This window comes from Astatotilapia calliptera, chromosome 5, assembly GCF_900246225.1.
Source record: "Astatotilapia calliptera chromosome 5, fAstCal1.2, whole genome shotgun sequence".
In the NCBI taxonomy this organism is placed as follows: Eukaryota; Metazoa; Chordata; class Actinopteri; order Cichliformes; family Cichlidae; genus Astatotilapia; species Astatotilapia calliptera.
In genome coordinates, this window is record NC_039306.1 from 24,929,580 (window position 1) to 24,948,326 (window position 18,747).

Here is an 18,747-nt window from a genome sequence, read left to right on the forward strand (position 1 = left end):
AAATAGGAAAAAAGAAACAACTGATCTTTCTTAAAATGTACATAATTTACCTTTATTAGGTTTTTTTGGGTGAAAATAGTAGAAAAAGGCAAAAGTAAGACAACAAAACCAATGTCGCTATGTACACTGTACAGAAAAAAAAATCAAGACAGTCAGTTATAAAGAAAACTGGACTTGACCTAAAGTAAAAATTCCAGTTTGTTAAGGCTACCTTTACACAGGTTGGTCAGAACAATCCTTTGACTAATAATTTGGTCTCCGAGTATGCACAGGGTTCATTATTTGGGCTCAAATAAAAAAATAGATCATTTACACTGATTAAGACACGTGATATATCAGGTCGCTGTCGTGAACGTTCTTAAAAAACAAACAACGACTGAAAGCTACGCTCCTCCATCAGGATGTCCTACAGGATGTCTTTCGTTTTTCACATTTTCGTAACATCAACAAATGTCGGAAAGGCCGTGAGTTACATACAGAGTGCAACGTAAAATACAAACAAACTAAAAATAAAAAACAAACAATCAGACATACTGTATTAGCACCATCACAATCATGTTAGACATGCAAAGAGCACTTCAAAGACACAGAATCTGAATATATAAATAGGAGTCATGTCGAATTGATTTGCGTATATAAATGTCCTGCGTTTTTTTTTTGGTGCTTTTTGACTGTTTGGATTGAGAAAAGAAACATTCGCAAAGTCTTCAAAGTCTTTGAAGTTCTTCAGGCCATGCCAGTCCAGGGACAACACATTGTTCTCATAAGCTTTGGTTGTACTTAACCTGTGTCCAATTGCACTGTGTGGATATTTAACTATCTCAGTATTGCTTCATCCTAACTAAACCACTATCATGCCATTGTTTGGTCCGGGGAGCGTAACATCTCCGAGGATGACAGTAAATAGACTGGCGCTACGTAGGGGATGAACAGAAGACAGATCAGATTAAAAAAAAAAATAATAATAATAATAATAGAAAAAAAACATGTAACAAATACAGCAGGAATGCTCATCCACAGGTAGAAACATCAAAGTTCAGATTTTGAGACCCGAGTCGCTCTGACCCTCGTTTCCGAGGGTGAGATAAGTGCACTTTGTGTGAGTGAGTGTTTGGATGCGAGTCTCATCCAAAATGTTAAAAACTGATGTGCATTGTCACTTGTACAATCATTACTGAGTGGTTACACTGCATTGAGGCATCATGGGTGATTCTGTCTTATCTGACAGGCTTATTATCCCCCCTTCCCCCGAATATCAATACCACAGCGACTGGAGGTATCAGCTCTTCATTGTGACTAATGCTACCACCACTAACTACAGCATATCTACATATTTAAGATGCACTTCAGAGGAGCGATACAAATAACTGCAGCAATCCGAGGTCTTGCTACACGCGCTCGCCCTGGGTACGCCAAGAAAGAAATGATGAAAACGCTGAAAAAAAATATGTATGTCAGACCTCATTGTAGCTTCACTCATGATTCTTAAAAAACAATGTCATCCCCCCCCAAAAAAAGTGTTCCTCCGGTCAGATGAACTGATGATGAGAACAAACGTGCAGTGCAGGATGATCAGAAAAACCCGCTCGATCGCGGTCGCACGCAGACGAATGACATCGCGGCCGAGGGATACGTCTGCGCTCCATCACTCGCACGTACTTTTGGGGACGACTCCTTCTTCTCAAACTGAGTGGCTTCGATAAGCTGAGGCGACCTTTGACCCTTCCTTCTAACAGTCTTGGGGCTCTTGCTCAGAGTTGTGCTGGAGTCATTTTAATTCAGTCTGCAAATGTGCAGAGATGTGTTTTTCTCTCAAGGTGTATATGCTACATCACGTTGTTGCAAAACCCTTCATTAATCTGCACCTGGGTGTCTCTTTTAGCTTTAGCTCTCATTGCAGCGAGGGATGAGAGTGAGAACGCGGCCCAGATGATTGCCGGTCGTCGATGTGTGTGTGTGTGTGTTTGGATCAGATGGGTCAGAATTCAGCCAGTAGTAATACAGGTGGAGTTTTTGTGAAGTGACATCTGCTTCCAGTGACGATCCAAAGCGCTGCTTTGCGTGTTTGTGTGCGTGTGTGTGGAGTGTGTAGAGGCTTGAGTCTTTCTTCAGGGAGAATCACCTTTTCTCCATCATTTCTCAGACGGTTTCCTTGATGACAAAGAGAAAGATAAGGGTTAAACGTGCATAAAGTACAACATTATGGCAGTGCTAAAGCAGAAGATATGAAACACAGAGCTGCCCCTACCTGTCAGATGCAAGAGACCCCATCGACAGAGAGGCGATGGCGCTGACAGCCTCGCTGTCCGAGTCTCGTCTCAGTCTTCGTCTCTGCGCCTGCAAGTAGGACATATCCACTGTGGAGGCCGAATCCTTCAAACTCTGCCAGTACTCACCTGCGGGAAGCGAAGAATGGAAAAAAGATGGAGAGGAGGGAGGAAAACAGGAGAGAGAAAAGATTAATGGCCGCATTCATTGGTATTTCAGAGCTGTTTTCATCCTGAATTGTTCCTTGAGGGAAGGCGTCTCCATTATTAAAGAGCACTGCACGGTGTTTGATCCGCTAGTTGTAGCCGTTTGATCTGAATATAAGCAATGACTGTGACATAAACAGCCCGTGGTCTAAATATCCATGTTGATAATTTCACGAATGTAAACTCAAATTCAATCTGTTCTCTCAGGGCCTCGAGTCCCGTGTCACACAGCGAAAGGAAAAAAAATGTGCAAATGTGCTCATCTCTGAGCGTGTGTGTTCTGGCTGCGAATGCAACTCACATATATTTCACCCCGGGCCTAAATTATGGGCTTAACATTCTTGTGGCTATTCAAATATTTTTAATTAATCTAATTTGGTTGGGATAACATTTGTGTGCAATCAGAAGGGGATGTTGCGAAGGTCGTGTGCCAGAGAAGTGTTTGAAGATAATTGGAGCCAGGGCGGCTGTGTGTGTGCGTATGTGTGTGTGTCTGTCTGTCTGTGTGTGGGACGGCTGGAGGGAGAGATGGGGAGACAGGGGTGTAAAGGAGGAGAGGTGGTCGGACAGTAGGGGCGATGTGAGAAGACTTAGTGATGGAAAAAAATAGACATGTTTTATTTTAGCTTGACGAAAACGTTTTTAATGGAGCCGAAAAATATTTTGATGAAATTCCTTTCAAATAAAAATGCTAAATTGCTCTACAGTCATTAGAATTAGTAGCGTTGATGTAATTTCACTCTTCCTCCTCTGTTGCTCATCTTGAAGTGTTTCTTTTTATCCGCGGAGAGAGGATGCTGTAGCCGCACGGTGTGATTTTTGGGCCAATATTAAAACAATCTGACTTGACTTGAAATCCTTTCATGTATAAGGAAGTGAACATAGTGGTATAATTATTAATTTTGCAAGCAAGCCCTTTCTTTGATCTCATTTTCAAATAAAAGCACATATTTCAGCCCAAGGACCATTACTAACTTTCCCATTACAGCAACTTTCTTGAGAAACAATTCTGGAAGCGAGCACATCCAGTGACTGCTAGCCATCTCTTCCACTTCCACAAGATAATGATGGACATTTGTTTTTGATTTACTATTTCTTTTGACAGTTTAAAGGTGTTTATGACTCAAATAGCTCATGGCCAACCTTAGAGAGTAAGATACTAAAGACAACTGAGGCAAACAGTGGAGAATGAAGTTAAAAAAAACAGCAACAAAATCTTTCAAACTAATGAAACGAAGATTATTTTTTTAGATCAATATTTTCCACAAGTTTCACAAGACTGCTCAGTGTCATGTTGGTGATGGTTTTTGATGCTGCATGTTGTATTCTCACCATGAATCTGGATGACTTTCTGCAGAGAAAGCACCGCATTTTCACAGGGCTTCTGGTCCAACACCGACTGGGACAGAGGCTCCACCTGTGGCACATGTGGTCAGAGGTTAGAGAGGGAAACATGCTGTAGGTATCTGTGAAAAGACACATGTTCTGTATGCGCAAAAACACATCCAACCTCCATGCCCAGCAAGGCGCTCACACAGGCTTCGGAGGCATCGCAGATAGCTTTGAGGTCATGCCCACCCTCCAGAGCCATGACCACCTTACCGCCGGCCAGTGACATCAGTTGACGGGTCAGGAAGCCAAAACCTGGTGGAGAACAAAGCATGCACAAAACCGAATACACAAAGGTTAAGCCAGAAATTGATTGTATGGGATTATATCAGTGCTGTGGAAAGTTAGCCACACTTTGCACACCGGACTCTGACAAATTACTGAGAATAATTTCACAACATCATGTTGACTGGTGACATAATTTCTTATTTTGCAAAGGTCTGAAGCCTAAAAAATGAAGCCTATGCTGAAGCACTGAAAACTGCAGTTCCACTAATGTCCACTTGAGGCTGCCTGCAAAACGAGTCAATCTCCATAGACTCTCATATTAAAATAATTGCAGCAGAAATAAATATATATGAGTATACAGCCTGCTACAAAAACGGGTTTGGTCTATACAGCTCATTTCCATCTATATGAAAGTTTTACAGATTGTTTTAGGACTGGTTAAACTACATTTTTTGAAGTGTAAAATTAATATAATTGGAGATGTGGCAGGTACACTGATGCAGCTACTGTAACAGCTGCCTGCTTCACCTCCACTAACTGGACTGCACATGTAGACAGTGGTTACATGTGGAGCATTTTAACTATTTTAACAACTTTTTAACAACTGAAGAAGATCCCAAGAAGTCTGGGTCCAAGTTATAGTTAGTTTACTAATAATTGATTCACATATTAGCACCGGATAGCAGCTATTTACAGGTTTAGCTTGCTAACAGAGCAGATGATCTGGCTTGAGAAACTACTCAAAAAAGAACTGTCCATAATACTAAAATCTTCAAATTGGGGCTTAACAAACCAAAGAATGACATCACAGTGCCTATGTGCATTTTTATATACAGTCTATTATGGTGATGAGTTTTAGTTAAACATAAAGACTGGCTCATATAAAGAAACAGGTTCTACAAACAAACTTTAACTTCTCTACAAAGCTGCACTCTGAAAACTGCGTTACACATCAGTGATAATATCTGACATCAGCACTAAGTCTGCACAGCATAAGAGTGTTTATCTGTTTGACAACAGTCTGTGAAGGATAGCCAACCTTTGTAACTGTAATAATAAGAAATCTAACAAATGCAGGACATGCAAATATTTATTATAACTCATAAGGCTCATAAGAGCACGTTGATCAGGAAGTGTGCTGAATGAGAGGCTGGGTGAACCTTACACTTGGCTGTAACCTTGTATCCTCCGAGCGATGATGGATGTCCTTCGACAGCATCAAAGCCAGCTGACACGAGGACGACATCAGGGGAAAACTCGTGAGCGATGGGCATCACCACAGCTCTGAGGACCACAAAAGGAAACGCAATGGCGTAAAGCAAACACTGCGTGTTATGTTCTATTCATCAAGCAGTGTGGCCAGGCAGAAATTAGACAGCACATTTAAGAAGTAATTTTTTTTTCAACAGGTGTTCATGATTTGAGAGAAAATGAGAACTGAGGGGTGGGGTGAGTAGAACATAATGTGTGATCAAATTAACATCAGAGCAGGCTGTAACAGATTAATTATTGTAATGAAGAGAGTTTGAACAAAAAAAAAAGAGTTGAAGTGACTGATTTCACAAAGAGCATTCATATACTTCACAACTTTTATCTGGACTGTTAACTGCAAACACTTACTTAATTGTAAGTGATTGCAAATAGCTCCCCTATTTGAAAATCATGAAAAGAGAAATTATCAAAGGCAGTGCTCCAAGTGCTTCATCTCTGTTCTTGATCCACTCTTGGTAAGCAGCCAACCGTGGAAGGTGGGGCACCTCCCAGGTGTGAATGTGTGCAACTGTTTAAATGTGAAGCCGTTAAAAAAGAAGAACGAGTGCTCTGCATACCTTACTTGGCTATCTATCTATCTATATAGATATGGGTCTACAAGTGGGACACAATTAAAAGTTTTTCTCTGCATGTTACAAACAGGTAAAGGGAGACCCTTGACATAAATAGGCTGAGGTGTCCACAGACTGTAAACTCCACTCATGGGAGCCCAGCTTTCTTGCTTCTTTGCTCTCCTTCTTACTTCCTCTTGTCTCTAGCTGCCAGTTTTTTAGCAAGAGCACACGGCCCATGCCGCGTTTGATTCTTTCTCACTCTCCCCCACCACCCCCCCACCCCCCCCCCTCTCAGCGGCAGTTCAAAGACGTTTGTGTGCGTCTGGTTCCTATTAGGAGCTCGTCCCTCTTCTCACGTCACTGACAGCCAGCCATCTGGGATCCATTGGGCCTAATTACGCCGCCTTTGGATTCCCTAACAATGTACCCCCCACTTCTTCTCCTCTCTTCTGCTCTATTCTCCTCTCCTCCACAGTTCATCATTGGTCAGTAGCCACTTGGAAATACACAGAAAATGTATTTACATGCACATACACACTATGTACACATTGCAATACCTGCATATGCATGCTCTTCCTTTGAAACTGCAAGTTTGATTCATGGTGTGCTACTGGTGATTCGGCCGAGCTTAAATTCTGACCGTCTTAGTAATCCTCCACACAAATACGAAATGCATCATGACGCTTAATCTCAAAGCAGCTGAGCTCTCTCTTGATTGTACTAGAGTCCCACCACCACTCCCGACCACAATATGCCTTCGATACACACCCAAAAACAGAGACACACATCATCAGTAACCGCACTCTGGCTAGTTTTCTGTTCCATCCCGAGCAGAAACACAGAGAGTCTGGAACACCCTGTCATCTAAATCAAATTGAATTACAGAGCTGGCACGAGGTTAGGTAGACTTAATTGCATAAACACAAATTCATGATGCATTAAATTTTGTCTGTAAAGCATGCTACGCATTTATTCGCACTGGTTAATTCACAGAATGGTGGCAAAGTTCACAGAAAAATGATTCAAACTTAATATAAGTTGTTCTTTGTTTCTAACCCCAAACCCAACCAATTATAACTGAGGAATTCTGGTCTCTCTGTGGTGACATATGATAAAGGTTGCCCCGGACACGGCTACACGGTATGTGCCTCCAACTGCCACGGACCACCACGACACTGCTGCGCTACAGAGCTATGATTTGATATTAGCTTTTATGTGTAACACACAATACAGTACAGTACTCTACTGCGGTTTACTAAGGAAGTTTTACACATGAAAAAGCTTGCCATTTCCCCAAACTGGATAAAAAATACCAAAACCAGACGGCTGCTCAGGAAAGGACCAGTTGTTTCTTAATTAGTATCCAGGGCTCCAGTAAACACTGGACTTAGTGTTTCTGAGGATGCCTATTGGCTGTATGGATTTTACCAGAATGGGTTAGCTCATTAGCATCTTTCCGTTGACGAGGGGCCCACCCACTGTGTCTGGTGCATGCAGCACCATGTAGAGAGCTTAATCATCTGGTGGCGAGCCAGTGTTGCTGACAGAAACATTCTGAGTTCATTACGTGTGTTTGAGAGTGTGGAGCAGAATCAAAGCATATTCATTCAAGAAAAATAGCTTGAATGAAACGAAAAGTGCTGCAAGACCAAAGGTGTGTCTGGGTAACACGCCTACGTAGGCCTCTGGAATTAGTTCAAAAATGATATCGATAATGTGTAATTACACATGTTATATAAAAAAATCATTATTGTTTAGCCCTTCCCATACAAAGTGTACTGACACTGGGTAGCAGCTGGCTCATAGTCAACATGCGTATTCGTGGTACTGTGATTTGAACAGAATGTGCTTTACCTGGGAGTGATCAGCTTGCGTATTAGAGATGTGTGTGGAGGATGCTAAATGACTAAAGTGCTTTCATAAGCGAGCTGAGCTGCATGCACAGCTGTTGTGTTGACTGCTGAAGGTTGATAGGCGCACTGACATGACGAAGGAGGAGATAAGTGTACCTTGGATTCAAAACTGAATATTCGGCAAGCAATTACGTGCTGCTTGCTGAGCTTTAAGCCAGAATGAGAGCGCAACAAGCGAGAAACACTGCTGGCAACACAATGTGTGACACTAACCGTAAGAGAAGTCAAACGTAAATATAATGTTCTAGGGGGGTGAACACCTATCTCAAGTTTTGAGGTCTATGCTACCTTCATTTTATTTTGGCAAGTATCTCAAACACCAGTATAGACCTTTAAATGCTTCATTACTACAGTATTATAGGAACTTCTTTACCTGAACGCAGCCAGGTATTCAGCATCGCCCATTGGAGGGTTTAGTCCTCCGGTCCATCCTACATTGACATTGAAGCCCTCACCTGGACCTGCACCCACCTGGATGAAGACAAACACAGAGGGGGAGAGAGAGGGGGGTGCGTGTGTCAGAGAGAAAGAGTGTCCGTCAATGTCGAGAAAGTTAATGAGTCCCAGCGAAAGTTGAGAAACTGTGTGACGTTGACAGATTTGTGTCAAATGTTCACAAAATCAGCACCGCTGTTGCAAAACTTTTGCATTGCAGCAACCGAGGCGAAGTGGCTGCATCTCTTTAAGGCAGCACGAGGGAGTGATTATGATTCCTAAATGAAAGACGGATGGCTGTTAATTCAACACCCCTGTCCCTCCATTTTGATTTTGATACAATTTGTCAAATGGCCTTATAAATCACCCGGAGCCACAACAGAGTTACACCCGTTAACGGTTCCCAAGATTTAGGCTTACAGCTATACTGGGAAGTACTTTTCATTTGGCAACTGTTGCATGTTATATAAAAAAAGACAAAAAAACAACTACAAATAAGAGTCACATACCGCATGTTGCATACTGTTTTATGTACTGAAAAGCTATGTGATTGAAATGACTGCATAATGTGCTTTTTTATATGGATGTTTAGAGAGTTTCATGTGTATGACATGTCAAATGAAAAGACATGACATACTGCGCTATACTGCTCATTTTACATGTTGTAAATATTTGAGTGATTTTTTTCAAGCTGTATTGGACTTGGCGTGTACTTGAAATTGCCAAGCAGAGTACACAAAGTCGAGTGGATCTCCTGTCAGTTTGACCTCAAATATTTTGGGGCAGAAAGTGAAGTGAGTCCCGGGTCTTTGGAAAGAAGGTTTAAGGATTCCTGCCTCTCTCTTTGTAGTCCTGCTAGCAGCCATTTAGCTGCTCTCTAGGCCTTTCACCATCAGTCAATGTGTCAGTTTGAAGAGAGATTGAGGCGGTTGATTGACACGCACTTGGCAAAGATGTGTGGTAATTTTCTTTGTGTGTGCGTACGTGTGTGTGTGTGCATGGGTGTGAGAGGATGCTTGAAAGAGAAAAGAATGCTGATGAGCATCGCAGAGCGTCTGTCTCCATTCTTCTCTCAGTGGACGGGATGTTCACAGGGCAAACGAAAAACACATGAGGCCTCCTGTCCTCTGCCAACTGGTAATGTACCCGCATGCACGCTCGCACGTGCTCGTGGACACACACGCACACACGCAACTCCTTCTATAGCTCCAAGTTTCTTGCACTCCCCTCTGTCCTCTTTCTCTCTTTCATGTTTCAAGAATTGCTGGACTGGATTAGGCCTGTGCTGGTTTCTGTGAGGTACTCGGCACTCTCTGTTATGCCTATGACATCACACCCCCTACCCCATGGTGCGTTATATACCTACACGGGGGACAGCGAGACTCCAGAGGTTTACCGCACTGTTCACCAGAGGTTGAGAGGCCACTTAAGGCAAAGCCACATCCAAGCCAAAAAAGCATTTTATGCCGCGTCCCCTCCTCGTGGGATTTTATGAGAAAACACTGACTATTTTATCCGCATTGTTGTTGGGGGAGATGGGCGAATATATGAGGGAATGCGAGTGACTGAGCGGGCGATGAATGCCAGCGTGGGTTCGGGTCAGTACATCTGCCCGAGGGCTGTCATCACACTTGGTTTCTGGTAAGACCACAGGCAGAATTCATAGGCATCTCAATATCCTGTATGCAAACATAGGCATGCAAAACCGTGCACATCCTGCTGGGAAGCTTCAACATCCAAAGACCTGAAGTTGCTTAAATACATTCGAAATTCGACGTAAACCACTCACAAACACAATGAGATGAGCACATGGTGAATTCAAAAGACATCTGGGCTATCCGTAATAGGTTGTCATGACGATGCCGGACTGACAGTTAACAAAAGTGAACCGTAACCTTCGTTGCTCAAATTATAGCGTCATGAATCCAGTTGTATTAGTAATGTAATGTAATGTAATTGTGATGTAATTGACTCTGACTGGTCATATATTTGACTCTCACATCCATACACTGCTGGAGAACAGATCTATAGTGCAGACTGCAATCGTGAAAAGTCAGTCACAACCAAACTGATTTTGCAGTTGGAAGTTTATATTATGCAGATAATTCCTTGACTGAATGGCCAATAATTCTTCCTGTTTTAGCAAGTAAATGTTAAACATAAGCGTTTGAGATCCCTAATATCCTAAAGGAATCACATAATTACCAAACATTTCTGTGCCAGCATATCTGTCTTCACGATGTCTTTGATTATATTGTTATAAACTGTCTCAGGCAGCCAAGTTAGTAATGAGAAATAGCCACATGAATGTCCACAATCAAAAAGAAGAACCTGTGGTCTTGTTAGGCTAATGTGTTCACTGTCATCAATCAGAAAACTGATACCAGGATTATAAGCAAAAGCAGAAAAGCACAGCATGGCTGTGGAGGAGTGTTTTGTACTTACCTCGCTGGGGTGTCCACTACCAGGAAAAAAGTTGCCATCGTCATAGCGATGTAGAGAGATGTACAGCACACTTGGGTCGCTGTAGAAGGCTTCCTGGGTGCCGTTGCCATGGTGTACATCCTGGAGAGTGATTATATGATTAGTTATGAAGCTGCCAAGGACTCGTGCTGTTATTTCACACAGAATTTTAACCTTGGAAAATTCAAAACAATTTGTATGTTTTATATTGAGCAGTGTATTTTTTTTAAGTCAAAAGCATGTGTTAAACATATGACCCCTAACGCAGGAAGAAAAATCTGTAAAGCATTCATGCTTTTCCCTGTCAACAGGAGACGCATTTTAATTGTATTTAATAAATCAGGTATTAGTCAGTGCTGATGCAGTAACTAACAATGACAGAGCGCATGCAAGATCTTATACACACATGCTGAACAGAGGTGACCATGTGATAGTGGATCAATATCTGCAGATGTGAACTGTATAATGGGTGGAATAAAAAAATTATTAAATGTAGACTTTCATGTCTTTTTATGGAGTACCGGACAGAAGTAGTGTATAACTTGGAGATGGAGATGTGCGGCGATCAGGTCCACATCCTCCTATGTCTCTTATTAATAAAGGGATTTGTGGACATACATTGTTATGGTATAGCTGTATTGTCAAATAACTGGCAGTTATATGACAAGATATATAACTGTTGTGTTATGCAAAAGATTGGTCTTTAAGACAAAGTCTAATATTTTACATTTTTTGAGTGAAGACCTCAACCCTGGTGTGAGAGCGTTCAGCTCACACATGGCTACCAGAGATAACAGTGTCTAATTCAATTAAATGATAAATAGCAGTGCTACTGCATCTGGGACCTTGTTTGTACCTACAACACATTTGTGTGCCTTTGCATCTGTGTTTTTGTGTGTTTATTCCTGTCCATGTGGAGACCAGTGATGCTGGTCATGCGGTGGGTCCTCACCCAGTCCACAATGAGGATCTTGCTGACGCTGAGTTTCTGCTGGAGCTGCTTGGCAGCGATGGCCACAGAGTTGAAGAAACAGAAGCCCCTGTGGACAAACAGACAGGAAGAGTGGCAGCCACATGTCTTTATCACGACATCTTCACTAAATTAATATCACAGAACCACCATATGGACCTTAGGAACCTCTAAGGAAAGGCTCCAGTTATCATATGGTGGCTATTTAGTCCAGGCTGCGACAGTCACAGCGCTGACTCCAGCTTGAAAGTCACAGAGGGATGATCCTGCCACGTTAATGTTTACAGCAAATATTTGAGAAATGAGGACGTTTCAGTTCGAGCTGTTTCGTCTGCTGACAAACAAAAAACGTTATGCTGAGTAGAAAATCTCACACTCTTGAGAAATGCAGAACCCACAAATTCTCTGACAAATAGACAACCAAGGTTATCAAAAATAAAATAAAAAAACAACCCACTCCTCATTCCAAATGATAGTGCAGCGAGAGCAGCGGGCAGGACGTGTGAGATCATTTTAGAGAAATGAACTCACAACTCGGTGCAGCCGATCCCTAAACACTCACTATCCGCTATAAAGGTATGCAAAAAAAAAGTGTTGATGTAGGAAAAACAATGGAGGAATGTTGGAAGTGGCAGTGTCAGCATGGGTCGTAAAGTGTGACTGTCTCTGTGAACGGTATATATTATAAGCTGTCTAAACTTTGCTCATCAAGAAAAGTCATTATCATCCCATAAATAACCAGTGACAAGCAATGCTGAGCACACACACAGATACAGACACACACGCATAGAGTCCCAGCTGAATGTGGTTACTTGGCTAATGCCTCTAATCAAAGACTGACACAAATTCATGCACGCAAGTATGCACATCCACACAAAGACCCACATTTACCGTGCACGCACATGTACACTGCTCTTCTGAGGTGCTTTGCTTTGTGCCTTGAAAGCTTAAAAGAAACTGAGTGGAGGAGGAAGTTTGCCTCGGGCGTCGAGCAGGTAACACACAGCACAGACTCAGACACACATACATTAAGGTAGAGAGAGCCGGGCACTCTGTCTCTCTCTCTTGCTCAGAAGTATAGCTGGTTTGTAATAAATCCTTTGAAACACTTTGCAGGCCTGCTGGCTCCTGGTATGTGTCCGTGTGTGTGTGTGTGGTGTGTGCGTGTACACTGCTGTACTTACAGAGGGGAGGAATGGGTTGCATGGTGTCCAGGGGGCCTCACAACTGCAAAGCCATTCTGTAAAAAAGGGCAGAAAAACCTTCAACACTTTGCTGCTTTTATAACGCCAGATCTCCACACGTGAAAAAGGTTCACGCCTTTATGTCGTTATAACCAATAGTGGGTGCTTTGCCAAGGTTTGCAGCACATTATGGTGATAGACTGCAGTTTTGAAATTCTTGACAAAGCCCATGGCATCGAGGTATTTGGTTATAAAGACACACCTTCAGCTCTCTTTGTGCCACCTTCAGTGCCAGGTCTGTGACACATCCTGCAGCAATGCGGGAGGCTGCTGATGTGTGATGTTCATTCCAGACTGTATCAATATCCACCTGACAGAAAAACGAGGAGAGATGCTTGCAGTCAGTTTAAAAGTCAGCTACAGATTTTAATCTGTTATTAGATTTTGCTCATCTGCTAAAAATAAGCTTAAACTTCTGTGTGCATTATGCCAACCATTGTTTAGAGACTTTTCTTTGTACATCGACTCTTTCTTTGTTGTTTCTGCTCTAAGTTAAAAAAAAATTTCTATGGTACTTGTTTGTCAGAAGTCATTTATTGGTGGCATGATGCTAGGAATGATGTCAGGAATGCCTCCTGTGAGATTCCTGACACCCCTCCCCCACCCATCACCTTCACTCAATACCAGGTTGAGATGCAAAAGGGGAGACTTCACTCAGGCAAGTCTGCTGGACCAGACGGAGTGAGTCCCCTTGTCCTCAAGACCTGTGCCCCCCAGCTGTGTGGAGTCTTTCATAAACTGTTTATGCTGAGTCTGAGTCTGCAGAGGGTCCCGGTGATGTGGAAGACATCATGCCTCGTCCCTGTACCAAAGACGCCTCGTCCCAGTGGCCCCCAGGATTACAGGCCCGTGGCACTGACCTCCCACATCATGAAGACCCTGGAAAGGCTCATCCTGGACCAGCTGCGACCCATAGTAAGACCACACCTGGATCCCCTTCAGTTCGCTTATCAGCCTCGTCTCGGAACTGAGGACGCCATCATCTACCTGCTCAATCGTGTCTACACCCATCTGGACCAGCCGGCGAGCACTGTGAGGGTCATGTTTTTTGACTTTTCCAGTGCTTTCAACACCATCAGGCCGACCCTCCTGGGTGATAAGTTAGCAGCGATGCAGGTGGATGCTTCTCTGGTGTCCTGGATTGTTGATTACCTGACAGGAAGACCACAATATGTACGTCTCCCACAGTGTGTGTCTGACAAGGTGATCAGCAACACAGGGGCACCACAGGGGACTGTCCTCTCCCCCTTCCTCTTCACCCTCTACACCACAGACTTCAGCCACTGCACAGAGACCTGCCATCTTCAGAAGTTTTCTGATGACTCTGCGGTGGTTGGATGCATCAGCAGGGATGATGAGACAGAGTACCGGGCTGTGGTCGACTCCTTTGTCACGTGGTGTGAGCAGAATCATCTGCAGCTCAACGTGGCAAAGACCAAGGAACTGATCGTGGACTTCAGGAAGACCAGGAAACACTTGACCCCTGTTTCAATTCAGGGGGTCAGTGTTGACATTGTGGAGGACTATAAATACCTCGGAGTACACATTGACAATAAACTGGACTGGGCTAAAAACACCACAGCACTTTACAGGAAGGGCCAGAGTCGTCTCTATTTTTTGAGGCGACTGAGGTCCTTCAACATCTGCCAGAAAATGCTGAGGATTTTCTATGAGTCTGTTGTGGCCAGTGCGATCCTCTATGCTGTTGCATGCTGGGGGAGCAGGCTGAGGGTCGCAGATGCCAACAGACTCGATAAACTGATCCGTAAGGCCAGCAATGTTGTGGGGATGGAGCTGGACTCCCTCAAGGTGGTGTCGGAGAGGCGGATGCTGTCCAAGATAAAGACAATGTTGGATAACACCTCCCACCCACTCCATGACATGTTGGTCAGTCACAGGAGCTCGTTCAGTGAGAGACTGAGATTACCGAAAAGCACCACTGAACGACACAGGAAATCATTCCTGCCTGTGGCCATCTCCCTGTACAACGCATCCACTTAACACACTGTTTGCTGCTACAATTACACATGTTTCTTTTCCAACTATTTATTTATGAGTGACTTATGTATGTATGTATGTATATATATGTATATATTGTACTATTCTTAGTTAGCGTATTGTCTGTCTTGTCTTAATGTTGGTTTAAAATGGAGCACTGTAACAAAAAATAATTTCCCCCAGGGATCAATAAAGTATTCTGATTCTGATTCTGATCCTGATACTGCTGGGGAACAATGAAATCAGAGGAATTTCTTTTATCACAGACTTTGCCATCTTGTTCCAATCACCCCTCTTTACCAGAGTAGCCAAGGGCCGGAAATCCAGGCAGATCAGTTCTCTTATCAACTGACACCCAGCCCCCTTCAGCTTTTCGTCTTCTCCTCTCCTAACAACAGTTCTTATAGCATTATAATCAATGTTCCCATGTCATTCTCCGCTTTGTTCCTTTTCCCATAGTGCATTGTTCCATTTAATCTGATCTGCTCTCCTACCATTGTTTTTCTCTTAAATTTGACTTTTCTCTATCCTGATACTCTGTTTCCCCCACATCCAGCCACTTGGAAGTCTTTTTATGCAGTCTTTATGTTATCTTTTTCCTTCTCCTTTTCCTTTTTCTCACATCTCTATTGTAGATGAATATGCCATGAGCAATAACGATGTATGCAATGTCCTACATTTATATAATTTAGATTTTAAAGTAACCAAAAACAATAGCAATTGCAATTTGTAGTCTTCTTAGCTTAACTGTGTAATGAGGCATAACCTCCCATGCAGCTTTTGTTGCTCAGCATTGCAATTAGATAAGTGAAAAGATTCCAAAATGACTTGTTTAATTTGTGTGCTTAGGTGTGTGTGTGTAACACCTACCCCAACCCCTCCACATGGTAACATCAAAAAAACATGTTGAGACAGGATTCCTGCAGAGGATAATGTATAACACGAACATATTGTTATCATTATTACTATTACAATTGCGCTATAGTCATTGTGTTCTTCACGTTTGTTATTGATCTTACCAGCGAGTTTGCGGCTGTCCAGCTTGAGGCGGTTGAGCGGGTTGGTGCCAAATAAAAGTACGTGTTTTTCTGAATGGACTGACTGCAGCTCTTCTAGGGTTGCTTTTCTACTGCGGATGCGCTAGAAATAGAAGTATACAGATATATACATTTAGACTGCATGCTATGGTCATGGGGTATGCATCTGTAGGATAATGTGTGTGCACCATACCTCACACTGACTCCTTAGGCCCCTTTCATGCAGTCTAGACCAGATGCTCTGGATCCTTCCTGCATGCTCAGCGTGACGGCTGTTGTCCCCACAAATACACTGGTGCTTCTGCATCTGACCATCATATGCTAAACCTTAATGCACACACATGGAAACACATCATTTGACCATATTGTCCCTCTTCAATAATGTTGTAATACCATTGTCATATCTTGTAATCAAATTACATCATCAGGTAGTTGGAATGCTTCTTTTAATGTTGCTGATCAACTGTCACTCACCTGTGGTGAAGCGCAGCTGGGTGTCTGTAGCAGGGTTGGATAATGACATGGAAGGTATGGTGGTGGGTTGATGTGAAGCAGGAGGCAGGGAGGTGGAGGCGGGGGAGGACCGGGACCGACTGACAGGCTGGTGAGGCCAAATTAAGGATGGCACACCCAGCGGATCTATCTGCAGACTTGGTCTAAGGATCACCTGCCTCTGCAAGAACAGTGGGTGAAAAAAAGAACAGAGAATATACAAGAATATGTAAGGATTTATCAGCAGCTGCACATAGTAAAGACTCCCTGCAGGAAACCTGTCACATACACAATATGCTAAACTCAAATAAGAGACTTATTATTTGGTGTGTTTATTTCTCCTTCTCTAAAACAGACTGTTGATAAAGAAAAGTGAGCTCTTCCAAGAATGCTGAAGTGATACTGTAAATCAAAGTCTTCTGCTTGTATTAGCAAGGCAACAGTGCCTCCTGATGGCAAAAAGACGCTCCATTCGAAAGAATTCATTTATGTTACGGATGCAAGATAATGGTAATCATAATACTGTCTGCTAACCTGCTAACTAATACTCAATCATTAGTGGACCAGAAAGGGGCACTCATGATAAGATATGTTACTGATTAAGGTCATTAGAAGAGATTCACTGATTCATGCGCCAGTAGGCAATAAAAAAATAAGAATAATTTCTATGTGTGCACATGTAAGAGTGACTTTTACCTGATTGTAAGAGTAGGAGGGCTCGATCAAGCTCTCCCGGGAGGAGGTAGTAGACTCTGTGTCGTACACAGAGTCTGTGCTGGCGTTGCTCTGTCTCCGCCGATAGTCATCCTCACAAATTGATCCGGGCTCTGAGCCGCACACAGAACCTGTCCCTGAACCTGATCCCGATCCAGTCTCCTCTAGGTCCATGTCCTCTGATGGGATCTGTGTCAGAGGAAGCCTATTATCTATCTTTTTTCCCCAGCTCACGTAAGCTAGAACTTTTACAGTTTTCAATTCTTAAAATAAGGACTCTCTTTAAGACATATTTCAGTAAGACTGATCATGAAAAAGGAAATCCAAGCAGGTGCAGGTCATTAGTCAATCTGTTAGTACTAGATTATACTTCTTAAGAAATGAGCCTCCTTTCACCTTGCTCAGGTGTGAATTCTGCTTGAATCTCTCCACCCCGCTCCTGTGGTACTGCTGGTTCAGCGAGTGCTGGATGTGCGGGTGATGGCTGGTTTGCAGAGATAACTGTGAGTGGCTGTAGGGTGGCGGTTCTGAACGTGTTCGTTCCAAAGGTTTGTGACCTTCTCTTCTGGACAGAGTAGACAGGTGAGGGTGCTGCTGCAGAGAGATGGTGCTCAAACCAGGAACTGTGGAGAAGAGAAGAAACGTAATGTTTTAGAAAAGGTGAAAAACAAGAATGCAGGAAAAAAAAAATCCAAACTAAATCGATTATTGTTATTGGACTCAACTGTAGAAGGATGAAATATTCCACAGCTGTATTTCATATTAAAAACACTCAAAAAGAAAAATATTGAGAGCCATGCATTGCTTGCATGTAGAGCAGCACTTACAGCAGAGAGCGCCCTCGTGCCATTTTGAAAAATGATGCAACAAAAAACACAGCACAACACAGACAAGGTATCGATCTTCTCTAGATAGAGTCTTAGAGACCTCTCACAAACACACCTTTTTAAATGCAGTCATTTGAACTTGTTTTAGCATCAGTAGAGCGAGTCAGGATGGATCTGATGCAAGTCAGCGTCCATTCATAACTAAAGCTATGTGTACTTAGAATGGCAGACATTTATTTATATTCTTTTACTCAGATTTTTAGAGCTGTGCGCCTACACTACCCTACTTTATATATCTCATTCTTTGAGCCCGACTTCCTCTTCCATTATCAGTCATGAATGAACGGAGTCGGTGCCTTATTTCAGCATTAGCATATGCAATAGCTCTTTTTAAAAACAAAAAACAAAACAAATCTTGGGTTAAGATAACAGTAAAGAAGAAGCACAATTTCTCACAGGGTGAAACTGAGAGATTCACTACAGGAATAGAAGAAAAGGAAATGCTTATTTGTTGGGCTCAGTTCAGAAATCATGGATAAAAGAAAAACTATGGAAAGAGGTAATTAAATCTCTGTGCTTAGAGCAAAAGATCCTGTCAGAGGTTGAAATTAATTAATTAATAAAGAGTTTGACTATAAACAATGTGAAAAAGTGTGAAGTGCAGACTGTTATGTAGTTCTTTATAGAGCCCCCACTTTCCAGTTTTAATAACACAATCAATCAATATATATATATAT

General features: G+C 42.7%; 1 protein-coding gene across 2 annotated transcripts in view; it reads right to left on the reverse strand.

Annotated features, from left to right (window-relative positions):
* Window positions 1-32: 32 nt before the first annotated feature.
* Window positions 33-18,747, reverse strand: part of LOC113022715 (histone deacetylase 7-like) — a 43,598-nt gene continuing 24,883 nt past the window's right edge. For both annotated transcript variants that reach the window (XM_026168422.1, XM_026168423.1), the window contains exons 10-25: window positions 17,580-17,806; window positions 17,166-17,372; window positions 16,452-16,650; window positions 16,171-16,304; window positions 15,960-16,080; window positions 15,811-15,860; window positions 13,145-13,252; window positions 12,883-12,938; window positions 11,681-11,768; window positions 10,711-10,830; window positions 8,204-8,301; window positions 5,257-5,375; window positions 3,985-4,118; window positions 3,807-3,891; window positions 2,249-2,396; window positions 33-2,151 (exon numbers count right to left, since the gene is read on the reverse strand). In XM_026168422.1, coding sequence (XP_026024207.1) covers window positions 2,133-2,151; window positions 2,249-2,396; window positions 3,807-3,891; window positions 3,985-4,118; window positions 5,257-5,375; window positions 8,204-8,301; window positions 10,711-10,830; window positions 11,681-11,768; window positions 12,883-12,938; window positions 13,145-13,252; window positions 15,811-15,860; window positions 15,960-16,080; window positions 16,171-16,304; window positions 16,452-16,650; window positions 17,166-17,372; window positions 17,580-17,806 — 1,913 coding nt within the window. In that variant the 3' untranslated portion in view covers window positions 33-2,132. The remainder of the gene's footprint in view (window positions 2,152-2,248; window positions 2,397-3,806; window positions 3,892-3,984; window positions 4,119-5,256; window positions 5,376-8,203; window positions 8,302-10,710; window positions 10,831-11,680; window positions 11,769-12,882; window positions 12,939-13,144; window positions 13,253-15,810; window positions 15,861-15,959; window positions 16,081-16,170; window positions 16,305-16,451; window positions 16,651-17,165; window positions 17,373-17,579; window positions 17,807-18,747) is intronic.